Source organism: Bombyx mandarina, chromosome 23 (assembly GCF_030267445.1).
Source record: "Bombyx mandarina strain Sakado chromosome 23, ASM3026744v2".
Lineage (NCBI taxonomy): Eukaryota > Metazoa > Arthropoda > Insecta > Lepidoptera > Bombycidae > Bombyx > Bombyx mandarina.
Window position 1 is genome coordinate 2,662,821 of NC_143229.1, and position 18,417 is coordinate 2,681,237.

The following is an 18,417-nucleotide window of genomic DNA, read 5'->3' on the forward strand; positions in this document are numbered from 1 at the left end:
CGTTTTGAATTGGAGTATGTAGTTAGTTAGCTTTCTATTTTTGCTGGCCTTAAGTGTAGAGAAGATATTACTACAATATAGGTGGACCTTTTGATTTCATTTTCTACCTGAAGCTGTCTGTGAGACAGTCTATTTATTTAGAGTTATAAAAAACTATGGACTATATACTGATGTAGATTAATACTATATTCGAAGATACGATAGATATTTTAAAATATTCTGGTTTGTATTCAAATGGAATAAAAATAAATAATATATTTTTTTTAAATTTAATTACGTTTTGGTAATAGAAAAAAAATCGGTTACTTCATTGTAAACGATCAATTTATTTAAATTTCAATACATGACGTCATCATTTAAATTGATTAATTATAATTCGAATTATATTATAATTCGTAAGTACACAGCATTATCACCATCATCATCCCACAGACGCTCACAGCTGGAAATATGCCTCCCCCAAAGCTCGCCACAAGGACCAGTCCGGCGCACCCTGCATCCAGCCGATTCCCATAATTTGATTAAAATAGTCAAGTCAAAAAGGTGAATCAAAGTAAATAAAAACCAATCGTGAACTACAAAACATTTAAAACACATTAACGCATAACTATTGCTCACCATTATGATATTATTATTATGATTTTAGAAACATTTCACTTTCTCTTACAATTACCAGTCGAAATAATCGATATGAAAACACGAGTTGACTTTTCCGCAATGCTCTTTTTCTGTTAGTGGAGGACAAGAGCGGCCACCTCGTTTCTTCTTTCTTATTATAGTTCTGTATCGAATTTTCTCTCCGTAGCCACACGTGGCGGAGCACGTGGTCCATTGACTCCATTCGGAAACTAGACAGTCATTGGCTGAAAATTTGACTGCATTATTATAAACGATACCTTTGTAATCACTATTATAGAGGCAGATGAGCTCATAGGCATTAAAATCCAAACCCATCTAGAGCCATGTGGTTGCAACTCTAATTATAATGTACAACAGCTGTTTCACCCTTGAAGCCGAAATAAAAGATAGTATTAGGCAGAATAATGCTACTAGTCCGGATTCACAATATCTCCGCTCATTAGTAATAGTACTAACGCTAATTCGGATTGAATTATACAAATCAATCCGAATTACTATCTCAAATACAAGCTGGCAAGAATATCAGTCACTAAATTTAGCTTCGTTTAAAAAACATTACGGGTTTCCTGTTTCGTAAATTTTGATGTCTCCAAAATATTCTCTGTACAGAAGAATTGCTAAATATAGTTTCGATAATTAGAAATGGGAATTAGTTTATATAAGAGCTCATCTAAGGTCTGGCAGGCTGCTTAAGGAAATTAAGAATTCGGCGGAAACCCTGTTTGTATTCAATTTTAATACAATTTCTCTAGACAGTTGATCATGTAAAAACAACTTACGTTGAACCTTGTTTACTGCGTGATGCAGTCTAGATCTGAAATGTCTTGGTAAATGCTTGTGAAGACCCAATTTCTTTCCATTAGCTACGGCGAGTATTACGTCATCCATATTTTTAAGTTCACTGCCAAATTCCGGTTCGATTGTAGGCCTGAAATAAAAATTATAACAATCATGTAATGTTAGGGTAGTTCCACTATTGTGTTTGGACGCAGCAGAATATTATAAAATACTTTGGTATGTGGTATGAGTCTCTGTTATGTGAGAAAAGGTCTATAGGCAGCTATATCTGTTGTTAAGTAGTCATATGCTCGGGTTTAAAGGTGATAAAGCCGATATATTATACAATTGCCTGCCTATTTCTGCCGTGAAGCAGTAATGCGTTTCGGTTTGAAGGGTAGGGCAGCCGTTGTAACTATACTTGAGACCTTAGAACTTATATCTCAAGGTGGGTAGCGCATTTACGTTCTAGTTGTCTATGGGCTCGAGTAACCATTTAACACCAGGTGGGTTGTGAGCTCGTCCACCCATCTAAGCAATAAAAAAAAAAGAATTGAGGTTTCGTCATCACGTTATGTCTATGCGGCCGTAATAACGAATGAATACCAAAATTAAAAAAAGCGCACACAGCACTTTGAATTTCCTGAAATCCAGAGTTTATAATTATATCAAACTCTTCCTTTTTAGCCCATTGATATTAATGTTAGGTTATGGATGGGGAGCACAGTTGGCAAGTACTTAATATCTCCGCATCACTGATACAAGTAAAAGCATATCCGACGACTTATCTATTAGTGCGCAGATGTATCTACCGTAATAGTGCTATTACTGCAAAAATCATTCAGACAATCATAAACTTACAAGGTCCCTTGAGTTGTTACAACAATGGCATGATTTTCCGGTAATCCAGGGAGAGGCGTCCCAAAGGGTTCTTCCTCTAGCTCCGTAAGACGCTCCAAGTTACTCTTCGTAGTGCTCTCAGTGTAATCATTGGGGCCATCTTTCTTAACGATTCTTTTGGGGAGTCCCTTGCGAAGATTCTTCTCACGAAGTATAGATATTAAGTCTTTTCTAATCAAATTGTTAAGTTCTTTAGTCGAGTATTGTTTAATCTGAAAAAAAGTGAAGGGGAAGAAATCTATGAATCGAACTAGATTGAATTTAAATATTTTTCTTCTACCGCTTTTTATTTAAACTAGTGGTCCCGCAGTAGTCGAAATTCGACTATAATTAATTGGAATTGTAAGTTTGTACACTATTATGATTATATTTTATACTTCTATAATCACAAAATTCGCCAAGACTACATTATAAAAAATATTAACAAAGACAAACCATATTCTATTCTCAATTTGACAACAGACGCCAAGAACAAAAAATTGACAATAAACAGTATGCATGCGTGTGTGCGTCAAATACATGGTCTGTAGTGTGTGTAAGTTTTTCTTTATTGATTTAATGTATCTTTTATGCATTATTTAAAAAAAAAATTAGCATTGTGCACTTCTTCTCTATACTCTCTTTAAGTGTGGAAAATTTCATACTCCTCCGCCCGTGCAATTTTCGTAAAAAGGGATACAAAGTTTTTGCTTCACGTATTATATAGATAGTCAATGAATACGTGTTGAAATTTAGTGTAGACTTATTTTTCATTCTAGGAATCTTTTCAATATCAAATCAAGGTTGGAGGAAGAAAAGTCTTTTTTTTTTCTTTCTGTATCTTTACAAAGAAAAATAAACGGAAATAGATTGGAGTTTTTAATATGAGCCATGTTGTAGTTTATGGATGTGAAGTGGCCGGGGTCTAATAAAGTTGCCTAGGTTCAAAGAAAACTTGCAAAGAAAATTGTGCAGCGTTGCAAAGAATTATAGCAGTAAATCATTACGGCAGTAAGGAGTAGGAATAAGGTGTACGCTGTAGTCCGTTTTCTTTTATTGTTTCTTTTGTATTCATGTTTTTATGTTGAAAGTAAAATATGAATTGAATAGAAAAGTGGCAGAAAATTCGTAATTGTAAAGGAAACTAAACCCGTTGAGTTTTTATACTGTGGCTTTTTTGTTTCAAACAAAACCAGTAAGACAGAACATTTTCAAGAGATTGAACAACTTGAGAACATGTTTTGATGAGACTTAATTTGAAATAAATGTTTTCCTGTGTGTGAATTAAATAAGAATTTGAAAATTACACGAATTTCAGAACATTTATAGCTCATGTAATTTGTACATGCGTGTACACTGTACATGTATGATCACAAGTGTAATAAATTATGGAATGGTTACACCGTAATAGGATCTAACGGAATGGATAATTTAATTAATCACTTAAGGCCCATTAAACGACATCAGTGCTGCTGTGAGACCGTGAAACGTGTCGGGTACATTACCGTAATTGCTTGGTTTGTGAGCTGTAACACCAGAGTGAGTTTTTATCCAACAGATTCGAAGATCTTCTGATGGCTTAAGACATGTACCTCTTCAATAGTGGTTTGAAAAGAGATCATGTTTTCCTAGCGTCAACGATGTATATAAGCAAAAGTTAAACAAAAATCAAGTATTTTTTTACTGGTGGTAGGACCTCTTGTGAGACCGCGCGGGTAGGTATCACCGCCCTGCTTATTTCTGCCGTGAAGCAGTAATGCGTTTCGGTTTGAAGGGTGGGGCAGCCGTTGTAACTATACTGAGGCGTTAGAACTTATATCTCAAGGTGGGTGGCGCATTTACGTTTTATATGTCTATGGGCTCCAGTAACCTCTAACACCAGGTGGGCTATGAGGTCGTCAACCCACCTAGCAATAAAAAAAATTGTAACTCCTCTGGTATTGAAATCAAAATGAAATTGTTTCATTATGTTATTATTTTTCTTATTTATAATAACATTTTGTATTTAACTTTCAAACACACAGACAGCACAAGAGCATTACTGATTTAGTAAAAAAAACACCAGTAATTTTCAACTATAGAGTTGACGTTGCATAAACTCACCCTAGTAAATTGTACTTTGGCTATAGCTGGTAATTCTTTTAATTCAGGGTAGTAGAATCCGGCTGCAGCGTGGTTGGGCTGTCGTGGTCTGTGTTTGCTGATTGGTTCAGGAGGATCCGTGTCCCATCGGGGAGCTGTGAAAGTCAGGCCACTGGCCGCACCGGCGTCGAGAGGTTCTAGCTACAAAATAAATTTTATTATTGCGACTACCACTGCTTCTAAAACTTTAGTATACGGGATACCAATAAAAAAATTAAATGTGTGGTGTCGTGGGACACCGGATAGGAACGAAGATCCTTATGAGTGGATGTAAGTAATGATAATGTGCAATAAGTGGTTGCGCCTTAGGGTTCCTTCCTATGTTGGAGGGGGGAGGATCGAGCTTCCCTCGTAGACCCCGTCCTTCATCATTTAATATTGATAATGACAATAATATGGTCTTACTTACATCTAATGCAACTTCATCAACCCACGAATGGTCGACGCACAGGTCCAAGCTATCCACGCCGACGAACCAATCCGGGGACGGGATTAAGCGGCAAATTAATGATACCTTGAAGAAAATAATTGATCTTAAACGTGAAGCATTTGCATTTAACCAAAATGAAGATTATGAAGCAATTGTTTTGGCCTACCAATAACAATATAATATAATATAACAATAAAAAAAGCTGTAATAAGTACCCTAGTACTTATTACAGCTTTTTTGTTAAACAATAAAAAAAGCTGTAATAGTACTAGTACTAGGGTACTTATTACAGCTTTTTTTATTGTACCCTAGTACTTATTACAGTTTTTTTTATTGTTATATTATATGGATAGACTATTTTCCTACCTATTCTAGCGAACTCGTCATACTGGATACACCGAGCGATTAGGTGAGCTCATGAGGCTCTGGCAACGTTACTAACACTAGCCCTAGCAAGAGCAATGCTTCGCAGAATCTACCACCGGATCAAAAACGCAACCCACTGAGAAGATCCGGCGAGAAAGTTAGTGGGGCTGGATAGACGATCTTAAGACCCACTAGTGAATTTCGAACCAGAGTTCAATTATAGCATAATAAATATAGGCACAACATTGGGTATAAGGTCGAAATCCCATTTATGTTATATTTTTTGTCCCAAATGTATTAATACGCGTTGGTTCCTTTACAGCATTATTAACCGAGGCATACAGTGCTTAGTAATTAAATTTGAGACTTTAGTTAAATAAGAATCTACTACTTTTACAATCTCAACATTGTCTGCACAAGTGCCGCGTTATGAGTACTTTGTCTCCACAATAGCCCCTTTATGAGTTTTCGTGAAATATTGCTACGAATTTCTATTTTACATTGATATGTGCTATATTTATGAATCATAATACTAACGGTAATGAGTTTGAAAGCGTAAGTCGCGAAGAGTCACTGACCTATTTATCTATGAAAGCTCTGGTCTCATTCAAGTTCCATGAATGGTCTTGCTACTTTCTATGGAAGCAATAACCAAGCGGAACGAAAACTAAGAATGTTAAAGTATAGATAAAATATGATGGTTAGATATTAGGTTTTGCATATTTGATATTGTTCATATCAGCAGAAATACTGAATGAGGAAATGATTCCGCATGGTTTTAGAATTTTGAATCATTGAATGCAATGGGAGATACTTTTAGGGCCTTTGTTCCGAGGGTCAATCTTGAAATCGAAAACAAACGGTAAGATTTAATTGTGCATATCCCTGAATTCAAATATCGGCTTAGATTAAATCGATGGTCGATTAAATGGGACGATCATCTAAGTAAATAAAGTTGGATTGCGCCAAATATGACCCATGGAATTTTCGGATAATAGCTCAAGGGATCGTACTTAAGATCCACCAATGTAGAGTATTCCAACACATGAGTAAGCTTTGCTCTTACCAGACTATGGCCTCCATCCACAAATACCATGTTTTCAGTTTCCCCTTCTCCCGACTTTATTGCTGGTGCAGAAAACTGATCGTACACCTTTGGTTCTTCGTCACTTTCATTAACCAGATCGTCAATTTTACCAAACTGCGCAAATTCTCGAACCGTTTTTCTTGCCACTTCTCCTAAGCGATAAAGACTGTGATTGCTGTTATGTGATTGACCTGTAAGATTAAATTATTGAATCGTAATATACAAGAATGCGTCTTAGTTTTAGTTTATTTATAGTGTGTACTGTTTCCCCGTCCTAATTTTTGTGTTGTGGTTCTTTAAGCTCTTGAACTAGATAAGGTATATTTGCAGCCGCTATCTCAATATAAAATGTATTTACGTTTGTTATTGGTTTGTGTGCTGTGAAGAGAAGATTGTGTTGTATATAAATGTATTTTTTTACATTATTTTTTCATTTACGTTTTTTTTATCAATAAATATAATCGTAACAAGTAACATTGCTGTTATTTTTGGTTTCTTTAGGAAGGCGAATTTAGTATTCTTTTCAATAAGAAGAATAGTATTTTAAAAGTTAATGCAGACATCCTGAAATTTGATGTTGATTCTTGGTTGAAAGGTTAAAGTTGAAATTACAACTTTTACTTAATTTTAATAATTAATTTGAACGTACAATGATTGCATTGCTACCCGAGAAAACCTTTAATGGTACAGTCCTGTCAAAATGTCAATAATAAAATTGATTTCGATAAAGTTTCGTTGTCTAGAGCTGGAAATGTAACAAAATACTGACGGCGAATTTCAACTTACGATAAAAACAATTTAATGAATAAATGTGTGGTGAATAAAATACCATCATCACGTATATAGGCAAAACGATTGCAAACTGTTTAGAAGAAGCCGGAAATGGAGGTTTAAATATAACAATAAAAGATGACAGTGACAGGCGGATAGAGATAAGGCACTGAAGTAAGGTCTATGAGATAAGGTAAAACATGTAAAAGCGAGGCTTTTTGGCGGGAACGCGAGAAGCGAAGTTGTGTGAATTGTTAAATTTTGTTAATTTAGTGTTTCTGTACGTTTGAATGTCTAATAACGGTGGTTTATTATCTGTGAAAGTGAAAAAATGTGGGAAAATTTAACATAGCAGCTGGACGTAGCTTTTCGGTATCTTCCAAACAGTCCACTAAAAAAGTTTCCGTAGCTTTCATTTTCATTCCATTTTACTGAGACTATATTTCATCCCATATTATCTTGCTTCATTTAAATTCATTCTAATTGTTTAAAGTCTCAAATTAATCAATTTCATTCCATTCGCTCCATCTCATTTTTCATAACACAGAATATACAAAAGATTAGGCTGTATGGTGTACCTTCGCCTTTCCACTTCGAAAAACGGAACTACCATTACTACTCTAAAACTGTATTATTATAATAATATCAAAATACTACATATATGAGAGTAGTGAAGGCTATTTAAATTCTTATGTTTACATGAACGTAATGTAACAATCGAAATTGGAATATTTATGAGCGGCCTAGAACTGGGAGTGTTTCGTGCATAATAATATGTATGTTTACATGAAAAACTCTGCAGATCTTCATCCCTACGGATGAGTCGGCAAACTTTAGTTCGGCATATCTATATTTTGTAGGAAAAGGAGTATACGGCATATCAGATGGTAAGTAGTCACCGTCGCTAATTGACGCTAGAACTTTCGATGACTGCCCGCTGAACGCAATATGTTTTGTTACAATCTATACCTATAAAAATGAATAGCTGTTCGTTAGTCTCGCTAAAACTCGAGAACGGCTGGACCAATTTGGTTAATTTTGGTCTTGAATTATTTGTGGAAGTCCAGAGAAGGTTTAAAAGGTAGATAAATATGAAAACGCTCGGAATGAAATAAAAATAACAATTTTGTTTTCCCTTTGAAGTGTCCCCCGTCGGACGGATTCATTTTGTTTGTTTTAAGTTTATACAAAAGTTTTGGTCATTTATTTATCGATTGAGGCAGTACGAAGTCTGCTGGGTCAGCTAGTAATATATACATATGTACAGTTCTCCGTGTGCGCATATAAAGTTATTTGCGTGTGCTATAATACATCCGGCTAAGCACGACACGATGTGAAGGTCTTTAAATGAAACGGCCGGTTCCGGCGGAACACGGTGTTATTCCAGAGTGACGTTTTAATATTAGAAACGTTTCTTATTCTCTTCAGAATTTTGAGGTATTTATTGATTCAAATCTACGAATAAATAACGAGTCAAGAAATGTAATTGCGCAGTAAAAATGACCCAACAAAAGTCGTGTCCAAGAAGGCGGTGCTTTTTTTTATTTTTCTATTGCTTAGATGCGTGGACGAGCTCACAGCCCACCTGGTGTTAAGTGGTTACTGGAGCCCATCGACATCTACAACGGCTGCCCCACCTTTCAAACCGAAACGCATTACTGCTTCACGGCAGAAATAGGCAGGGTGGTGGTACCTACTCGCGCGGACTCTCAAGAGGTCCTACCACCAGTAAAAAGTCTTAAAAGTCGTGTCCAACGCGTCATTAGTCGGACATTGTTCTTGCAAGCGGGCACACCTCTTATTTTAATTTATTATTGTGTTGTCAATAATCGTTTATTCGTAGATTCAAATATTTTATTGATGGCATTAGACTGGGCTTGTCTGTCCACATCGGCACGAAAAAATGCCATTAAGAATGTCAATATGTTTTATTAAATAAACGTGTTCTTCTAAGTAAACACGTTATCACTTGCAACACATTTTTCTTAAACATAAAGTATAGATATAAGGTCTTATGTACTTCACTCATTGGCGAAAAAAAATTCCGGAAAATTATTTCATAAAAAAAGTTGACTAATGCTAAGTTGTAGTTCGTTTTTACAATTTTAAAGATGACGTCACGTCTTGTTACAAGTCTGATCGCACGCACAAAACTTTTCGTTTTTCCATTGCGTTTCTATTCGCTAATATTTTTATGGTTATCGTAAAAGTCAAACGCAAGTAATGAGCGTAAAAAAAAATTAAAATACGATCAGAAGTGAGGGAGTTATAAGCGTTTTAATTTCACGACAGAGAGTGCACTATTTTTCATATGAAAACTTTGAAAAGCTCCTATCTTCGGACTGAATTGTCCGCTTACATTTTTCCTTCAAATATTACATTTAATTATATTATAAATGAAACCTTTTATTTTTAATTAACTCAACGTCAGTGTGCTTTTGTTCGTGAATGATGATTCAAATTAAATAATATAAAACCAAAAATAACTTTATTCGTTTGTTTGTTGAATTTTAACTTCTCAACCGACCATCACGAAATGCTTACACGTCGTAGCGGGGAACAAAAAAATATATGCTGGTATAATTACTTTTTTTATTGCATAGATGGGTAGACGAGCTCACAGCCCACCTCGTGTTAAGTGATTACCGAAGCCCATATACATCTACAACGTAAATGCCGCCACCCAGCTAGAGACATGAGTTCTAATGTCTCATTTTTAACAGCACTTTAAAAACGTGTACTATTTTGACAGACATTTATTAAAACAGACTTGGATAATCCAACATCATGGGTCTATAACTGGGCATACTGCTGGCAGTAGGTTCCAAAAGGTCGAAGATGATGTTAAAGAGGAATACATTATTTCTCCACGGGAGTGGACAAGCAGGTATAAGTTAGTAATACAATTAATTACATTTAATTGGGATTGTCGGAAACGGTCTTTGTTAGAGCTAACCATAAATTAAAAAAAAAAAAACAAGCCTTCGATCTGTTACAATTTCCACATCGCCTCACATTTCCTTATCGTATTATTTTATTTTGTTGCTAATTCCATAGTATTAATTTATTCATCTCAACTCCATAAGTGATTCTACTTCTTATCCTTAATCCACTATATGAGGTTGCCGCAGCGTGTTCTCTTTCTTCATTCAGGCCTATTATACGTCATCTCTTCACTCATACCCTACTCTTGTATATTCTCTTTGACACAGTCCATCTAAGTATTTTTAAGACGCTTCATCCTCACAGCACTGTCTACCTTCATATTTAAACTTTCGACTTTATAAATGACTAGCGGCCCGCTCCGGCTCCGCTCGGGTCTTTAACAAAAATTTCAACGATATTAATGTTATTTTATTTTTTTAAATAAAATAACACTTTTTGCGGCATAACCGTAATAGTTAGACATATGCTGTCGCGACACTTTTTGTAAATAATAATGTGTTCTACAAAGTCGTAGTAGTACATTATTTTATTCTATAATCATAGTTTTCGCAGCCCACGCGATGTAAAGAATATTTTAGGTATTTTTTTACACCTTGGGTTACATTATTGGAGTTTTAGTAAGGATATCTAATTTTTTTCAAAAAAGATGAATATATAGCCTATGTTACTCGGGAATAGTGTAGCTTTCAAACAGTGAAAGAATTTTTTAAATCGGTTCAGTAGTTTCGGAGCCTATTCAATACAAACAAATCTGTCCTCTTTATAATTTTAGTATAGATTCATACTAAAAATAAATAATGACGCGTCGCAGAATACTACTTCCGCCTCGTTCCTTTATCGACACGTTTTATAGGCCATTAACTGCAGTATAACCTCCCGGGAGATATGCAAATAAAGCCGTAGCCTAAGCCGTTTTTAGAAACGTCTCTCTCTAATTACTCACGATAGTAATCTGTTTTTGTGTGTCTCACCAGATTCAACGTGTTTTCGAAAAGTCTTCTAAGCAAGTCTATCTACGCTATAAATGAATGGTGCGTGTGCAACATGGTTTTTTTTTATGATTGAAGGATTACTGATGGCCCGGAGGCCTTTCCAGTTTCACCAGGACAGGTGGGCGAGAAAAGGTTCAGCCAGGAGGGGTGGGATTTGCTAACAGCTGCCCGAGCGCCTCCGAAGGAGACCTAACAGCTCAAGAGCAGCTGCTTCGCGAATGAATCTACTACCGGATCGGAATCGCGACCTGCTGAGAAGATCCGGCGAGAAACTCAACGAGCTGATTCATGGGTTAGGTTGCACGTCGAACTCTTTGTCGAGTTCGACGAGTACGGTTACCAGGGTCCCTAAGCCTGCTCCTAGTGTTAGAGCTGAAGGCGTCTAATGCAAAGGTTTTTTTTTTCGGGCCGGTGCCGAACCCTCTACGAGGACCCGGCGCCTAGGGGGCGCGCAGGGTATGTGGGACTTGACGATCTGCAAGGTGTTGGGAGCAGACCGCGGGTCCAAGAAATTTTAGGGCCCACCTACTATACGACTCCCCTGCACTCTAACACTCTACGTCCGATCTCCGTTCGGGGTAAAAACCCGGTTAGAGTAGGGGGTGTTCCCGCTGTTAACACTACAACCAGACACGCGGCGCCACCCCGAGGACGCCCGACCGACGGTTCGTCGAGGCGATAGTCGACGACCAACGACGTCGGTCTCCGCGGTACGGCGGCCCTACCAGGCCGCCCGGGCGATGCCGCTGGTGTTCCGGGATACCCCGCTGGCCCAGAAACAGCCTGCCGGGTCGGAACGCGATACACCGCCGACCGGGTTGCTCTTCCATAGTATGTTCGGCGGCAACAGCGCCGACGAAAAAGCGGACCGCATCGCAGTCCGCAGCCGCCGACGCGTCGTCCCGTCCTCCTGGTGCCAGCGCGCTAGAGTGGCGGTAGCGTGCGGCGCAGCCTCAACTCCCTTATGTTGCCCCGTTACCATCACCGGGAGGAGACTGCCTCCCCATAGGGGCCGGAGCTGGACAAACGCCCTCCTCCGGCCCCCGGCTCGGTGGCGGCACGGCGCCGAGAGGGAAGAAGAGCTCTCCTTCTCCCGTTCCACCGCCTCCTTCTGCGGTGTCGTAGCTAATCTAACCTAACAACAGGTGGGCCGTAAACTTATCCATCCATTAGAATAATAAATAAAAAATTACAGTCTCGAAAACAATGAGCATATAATTACGTCATATCATACATGCCTTAAATGAGGTCTTGCTTAATATGATTAACACTGAACATAAATAAGGCAAGCCAAATCTAGACACTCTGGAACATCAAGATTACATTTGACTTGTCGTCAAAGTTGACGGGCGAAAGGTCCTTGGCCTAATAGGTAAACCGTAAATTTATTTGCATCAGAAATTTCCTTGGTTAACTTTGGCATTCCCCGAGGCCTGTAAATGGTGGTCGGACCTCTTTACTGGTGGTAGGACCTCTTTACTGGTAGTAGGACCTTTTTACTGGTGGTAGGACCTCTTGTGAGTCCGCACGGGTAGGTACCACCACCCCGCCTATTTCCGCCGTGAAGCAGTAATGCGTTTCGGTTTGAAGGGTGGGGTAGCCGTTGTAACTATACTTGAGACCTTAGAACTTATAACTCAAGGTGGGTGGCACATGTACGTTGTAGATGTCTATGGGCTCCAGTAACCACTTAACACCAGGTGGGCTGTGAGCTCGTCCACCCATCTAATAAATTTAAAAAAAGTAACTAAAATTTTGTAATCAGGTGAAGTAACTTGTTATTTCAAAAACATGAAACTGTTTGCGTAGGAAGAATATGATTTCTGACAAAAAAGAATTTTCCAACTCTGCGCGAACTCCACGGGTATTTGCGAAGACCACCTAACTTGAACCGGATATCGGCAATAGTGTTTATAGGGCTACCACTATCGAAGTTTAAAAATATATTTTTCAATAAAGCTTTAATAAAACATCGTACCAAACTTGGTTTAAGTTGTGACGTTAGTGCTTTAGTAGACGCCCAAACTAGGCTTTTTTTCTGTCTGAGATGTGCCCACAGACAAAGTCTATAGACAAAGACAAGAGACTACACCGAGAACACTGTCATCCACATTTATCATTCGTATAAGAATTCGAAAGTAACCGCCAAAAGTGTCCCATTTTGTTAAGTTTTTACGTCAAACAACTGAATGAAATTCGTTATAGAAATAGTTCGAGTCCTGGGAAAGAACATATTTTAATTCTCCTCCCACTGCTGATCAGAAGTTTCCGCCCACGCGATATAACGTTTAATTTCCCCCCCACTGCTGACCACGAGTCCACTAGCCTACGCCATATCTTGTTCAATTAAAGAATCTGGGAGCCTCCGTTGCGAGAACGCAGTACGGAGCTTAGCAATACTACACGCAACTCAGAACTGATTACAGAGTTTACAAAAGTGAGTATCAAGGAACGAGATAAGGAAGTATTTTATTCGATTTTCGCGAATTAAAGATTATAATTACAATTGCGGCTTAGTCTCGGGCGGTTAATATAATATATTATTTCCGATGTTTCAAATATTTTACAGTTTTTATAGTAACGGAAGAACGACCAATTAAGAGATAAGGGAGATCTTACTTCTTGCAATATCCATTAAAATATACGTGCTCAATAATACAAAGAAATAAATGAGCGTGAACGAACAATAACTGATAATTTTCCTAAAGCGTTCACTTAAATATCAAACAGGTACATTTCTATGAAAACTCGTTCCATTAAAGGTAAAAAAAGGTTTAACCCCTTTTAAATCTCAACAAAGTATTTGCGTACGAATACATTGACATGCGAATGCGAAAAAATTTATTTTCTGAAAAGGCCTCGTTAATGCCATTATTTGGCAACCCTGTCCGAGATTTTTTTTTGATTGAAAACAGACAAAAGGATTTTTTACGCCAGAAAAAGGACAAATGGCACTCGAATTCTTTCGGGTTGGAAGAATCCGATGCTGCCAGGGAATAAATGAGTAAAGGAAACATAAACTAAGGAGAAACCTAAATCAAATATTCATGTAGCTATTGTGACGATATATTTTGTGTTTTTTTTTTGTGCAAGACTAGAAGAAATAGAATACTGTTTTGGCTCTAATATTGGTTAATAATAGTCACTATTATATGTACTAATATTGGTTTCACGTATATAAATATAAAAATTTCCTTTCCACCTCGCGTCGTTTCCACACTGCTGAAGGTCGCGACCATTATATTTCGACAGGATTTTACTCCTCTTAATGTCCCTCCAGCGATCATTAGCCGCTTGATGAAGGGCTTAAATAAAAATTTCATTTGTGTTTAAATAAATGCATAGATTATCACTTAAATTCAAGATGAAGATTATCCTAGTAGTACTATTGTTTTGTATTGACATGAATTTCATATTGACATGGATTTCATGTTTTATATCCTCTAACACCGTTTGTTTGCTTAAATTAACAAAACAGTTAAAAGGGTATCTATTTTACGCTAGTGTGTTGATGTAATTATCAGTTGAAGCACATTTATTAAGTTTCAAACGAGGGAAAAAGCTATTATATTGGCCAATTAAAGACTATATTATGTTCTTTTGGTGTCGATGATTGATAACGGCCCAAACAATTGAAAGTGGGCATCCTGTATAAAGCTTAGTTATTGACAAGGGGCTCAAATTTAGCTGAAATTTAGCAACATTAAATTGCTTGAAATGGGAAATGTCTCGAGATAAAAAAAAGTCCTGAAACAAAGTAATCGTATTCCCTAAAGAGGAAACGTTCTGTGTTTTTTTTTAAATGTTTTTAATGCACTTCTGTTAGCTCCTGTCTATTTATCTTACCGCCAACGTGATTCTCACAGAATTCAAGACATACTATTAACTTAAAAATAAATTAAATATCAAGGACCGATGACAATACAATAATTTTATAATTATAACCTTATATATTTGATTTTATTTATTTTTTGTGTAATTCGTTATGTTAAATTAAATCGCCTTATTTTGGTTAAATAAAATCATTATAGTTTCGTTTACTTGCTTACACGATAACTTAAATTACAATAATAATATGATAAAACACCAGAAACTGATACGTATCAAGAAAAAACAAAAGCCAACCTGCAAACGAAGGGAAACAGATAACATCAACTTGTACTACAAAAGACATTTATTTGGGAGACAAATAAATATATTATCTGTACGAGAAAGGCGCGGAATGACATTCAACACTTCAAAGATAAAGGAACAATTTTGTTTTAGTGGTTTCCGCTATTGTTTTTGGGTTGTTGTAGCGATTTACGAATGTTTTGAGATGTATTCGATGTTATAATAAAAAGAAAAATTCCGAAAATAAAAAAAAAAACAGGTAAAAGTAGATTGATGGAGAATTGGAAATTCGTCGCGTTTCTATGTAGATTCAAGATTCTATATGAAGTAACTTATTCTTATATTGCTCTAAGCGGATCAATGTGGTTGTTGCCCACCTGATGGTGAGTGGTTACCGTCGCCCATGGACTTCAGCAATGCCAGGGGCAGAGCCAAGCCGTTGCTTACCGTTAAGTACTCTCCACAAGCCTCGTTTGAAGAAGGATATGTCATAGCGCTCGGAAAACACCGTGGAGGGGAGTTCATTCTATAGCCAGATGGTACGTGGCAAAAAAGATCTCTGGAAACGCATTGTGGATGAACGCAGTGGGTCTAGGTAGTATGGAGTAGTGGTTCCAGGTAGTGTATATCAAACCACTGATCTGGAGTAAATGAAAGCGCGAAGTATTTCCCAATAGCTGTTAAGAGTGCGACGATGAAGAATATGAAGAGATTATATGGGCACAATCAATTCACAATTCACAATCGCGCTAGTGTTCTAGAAAAATCAGGATTTTAAGCGCAACACTACGTAGACCATGTTAACATCAGTTCTCCAGATTTCACGAGGAAAATAATTATGGTACGCCTAATACATATTAAGAAGTTTCTTGAATAGCCTAGTGTTTAATATTGAATCTACTTATTGCTTTAATTCACTGGGAATATTGCTTGATTGAGAATACACTTTTTATTTATTTATTTTTTATTGCTTAGATGGGTGGACGAGCTCACAGCCCACCTGGTGTTAAGTGGTTACTGGAGCCCATAGACATCCACAACGTAAATGCGCCATCCACCTTGAGATACAAGTTCTAAGGTCTCAAGTATAGTTACAACGGCTGCCCCACCCTTCAAACCGAAACGCATTACTGCTTCACGGCAGAAATAGGCAGGGTGGTGGTACCCACCCGCGCGGACTCACAAGAGGTCCTACCACCAGTAAAAGTTCTAGACAGTTTATTGTAATAGCTTCACAATTTATATTACAAATGGAGCATCACTAAACACGTCTAGTTTGTTCAATGACCAGGAACGAAGAAGAACGAGACAGAGAATGAAATAGAATATATCTATTTATTAGAATAATAAACACCTAGTATTGTTTCGCTCATATCGTAGCTGATTATTGTTTAAACCGTATTCGTCAACTATCAACTACTTTTTGGATGGATTCACTTGTTTATGGCATACGTGAAGTGTTTGAAAGTTTGAAAACGATTGAAATAAATTCGTTTTAAAAATTTCCACGACTGCTCGACATAAGAATAAATTGCGGCTCCACGCTCGGTGAAATACGTTTGTTATTGAACGTAGGTACGTGGTTTTATTACGACGTCCGTCTGGTGAATTGTCAATGCTGCCTTTAAAGTTTATAGGCCTGAAGCATTTAAAAAAAAACAACAAAAAACGAATTGATCTAGTTCTAATCGGTAGTTTTTGACGTGACAACGTCTTATAATTCGATGGAGACGGCTGCACGCACGAAAAAACATGACTCGTGCAGCGTTACCTCGCTCTGAGGCGTTTCATTTAAGGCTTGAAGTGCAAGCGAGAGCGCGCAACGAGCGACAAAGAGGCACAATCGGCCTCCGCGTTCGGCAGCGTTCGACATCTGTCTCTCTCCTACTTCAGTGAGCGATGCATCCGCGTGGACAGCTGCTATACATTAATACCTTTATATGTTTTCGTCAAGTATGAAGTTCAGTGAAAAGTCAATTGTCCATACGAAATATCTATCAAACAAATAAAATTAAAATTTTCTTTTGAAAAATGTAACCATTCCATCAGTATTTTCTTATGACGTTGTCACGTTCAACTATCGTCGGTAAACCGACTTTACAGAGAACCGATTTTTTTGCGTGATGCGCGGAATACCAATATGCCTTTGTCATTGTATTTATATTAATCTATACAAATGTAAACAAAAAACAAACTAAGTAAACATACGTTCAAAAAAATAGGACGATAAATTTCACGTCTTAATCTTTGCATAGCAATATTACTATGTTATAATAATACTATGTTAAATATGAAAGTTCGATGATAAATTAGGTCTTTCAACTATCGCAGTTATTGTGATGCGTGTGACCAGACAAGTGTAATTGGAGGTACTCACCGAAAACCTGGGACCATTGTGCTTTAGGTCGATGCTCAAGTGGATAGTCCTTCGGAAAACGCTCTTCAGTCCACATAGTGGCTAAGGTCACTTTATATACAGCTACATCGTCAATATCGCAACAGTTCGCGTAACTAAAAACGATTGTAAAAACCAATATGGCGGTCAGTTCATGTCTAACCGCCATGATGATAGCACGTTTTTTTTCTCAAATATTCAAAATTCTAGTTCAGATTTGTTTTGTATTTTCCGCGTGTGTCCACGTGCAACGACTTCAGAGAAATGCCGTCGAGTTTTCTATTTCGGATTCGTGTTGCGTTCAGTACAGAAATAAACACTTTGGCGACGCTCTCGTGCGCCGGCCGGAGACGTGCACTCTGGATGTTTATCCATAATTATGTCAAATTTATAGTAACGTATTATCCTATTTCTAAATTTGAATTATAATTTCTAAATTTCAATTGTAACTATATTTGAGACCTTAGAACTTATATCGCAAGGTGGGTGACGCATTTACGTTGTAGATGTCTATGGGCTTCAGTAACCAGTTAACACCAGGTGGGCTGAGCTCGTCCACCCATCTAAGCAATAAAAAAAAAAAACAAAAAAAAAATAGATATTGGATGTATAAAAATGAGTATTTAGTTGCATTGAGACATTTTATTGGCTTTCCTTTATTGTTTTATACGACGAAGGTAAACTACCTATACAAGAGGGTTTCAAGACTTTTTCATTGCCGTTGTTAGCAGACGAGTAGACGGCCCATTCGATGCTAAGTGGTTACCGTTGCTAATGGACAGCAGCAATGCCAGGGGCGGAGTCAAGCCGCTGCTACCGCCAAGTATTCTCTGCAAAGTCTTGTTTGAAGAAGGAATACATAATTATTTCATTAATAGAC

At 37.4% G+C, this 18,417-nt stretch overlaps 1 protein-coding gene across 1 annotated transcript; it reads right to left on the reverse strand.

The window, feature by feature from the left end:
- Nucleotides 1-571: 571 nt before the first annotated feature.
- Nucleotides 572-17,818, reverse strand: LOC114241226 (spondin-1). Its single transcript, XM_028172018.2, has 7 exons — nucleotides 17,520-17,818; nucleotides 6,300-6,511; nucleotides 4,847-4,951; nucleotides 4,399-4,578; nucleotides 2,278-2,528; nucleotides 1,419-1,567; nucleotides 572-863 (listed from the first exon to the last, which is right to left on the reverse strand). Exons 1-7 carry the CDS (start codon nucleotides 17,704-17,706, stop codon nucleotides 670-672), a joined length of 1,278 nt encoding a protein of 425 aa, XP_028027819.2. The 5' UTR covers nucleotides 17,707-17,818; the 3' UTR covers nucleotides 572-669.
- Nucleotides 17,819-18,417: the final 599 nt, after the last annotated feature.

Coding starts and splice junctions, on each gene's coding strand:
- LOC114241226 (XM_028172018.2), bottom strand. CDS start 17,706: ATGGCGGTTAGACATGAACTGACCGCCATATTGGTTTTTACAATCGTT. Junction 4,952..6,299: donor TGGATGGAGGCCATAGTCTG/GTAAGAGCAAAG, acceptor ATTTTCTTCAAG/GTATCATTAATTTGCCGCTT. Junction 1,568..2,277: donor GTAACAACTCAAGGGACCTT/GTAAGTTTATGA, acceptor TTTTTATTTCAG/GCCTACAATCGAACCGGAAT.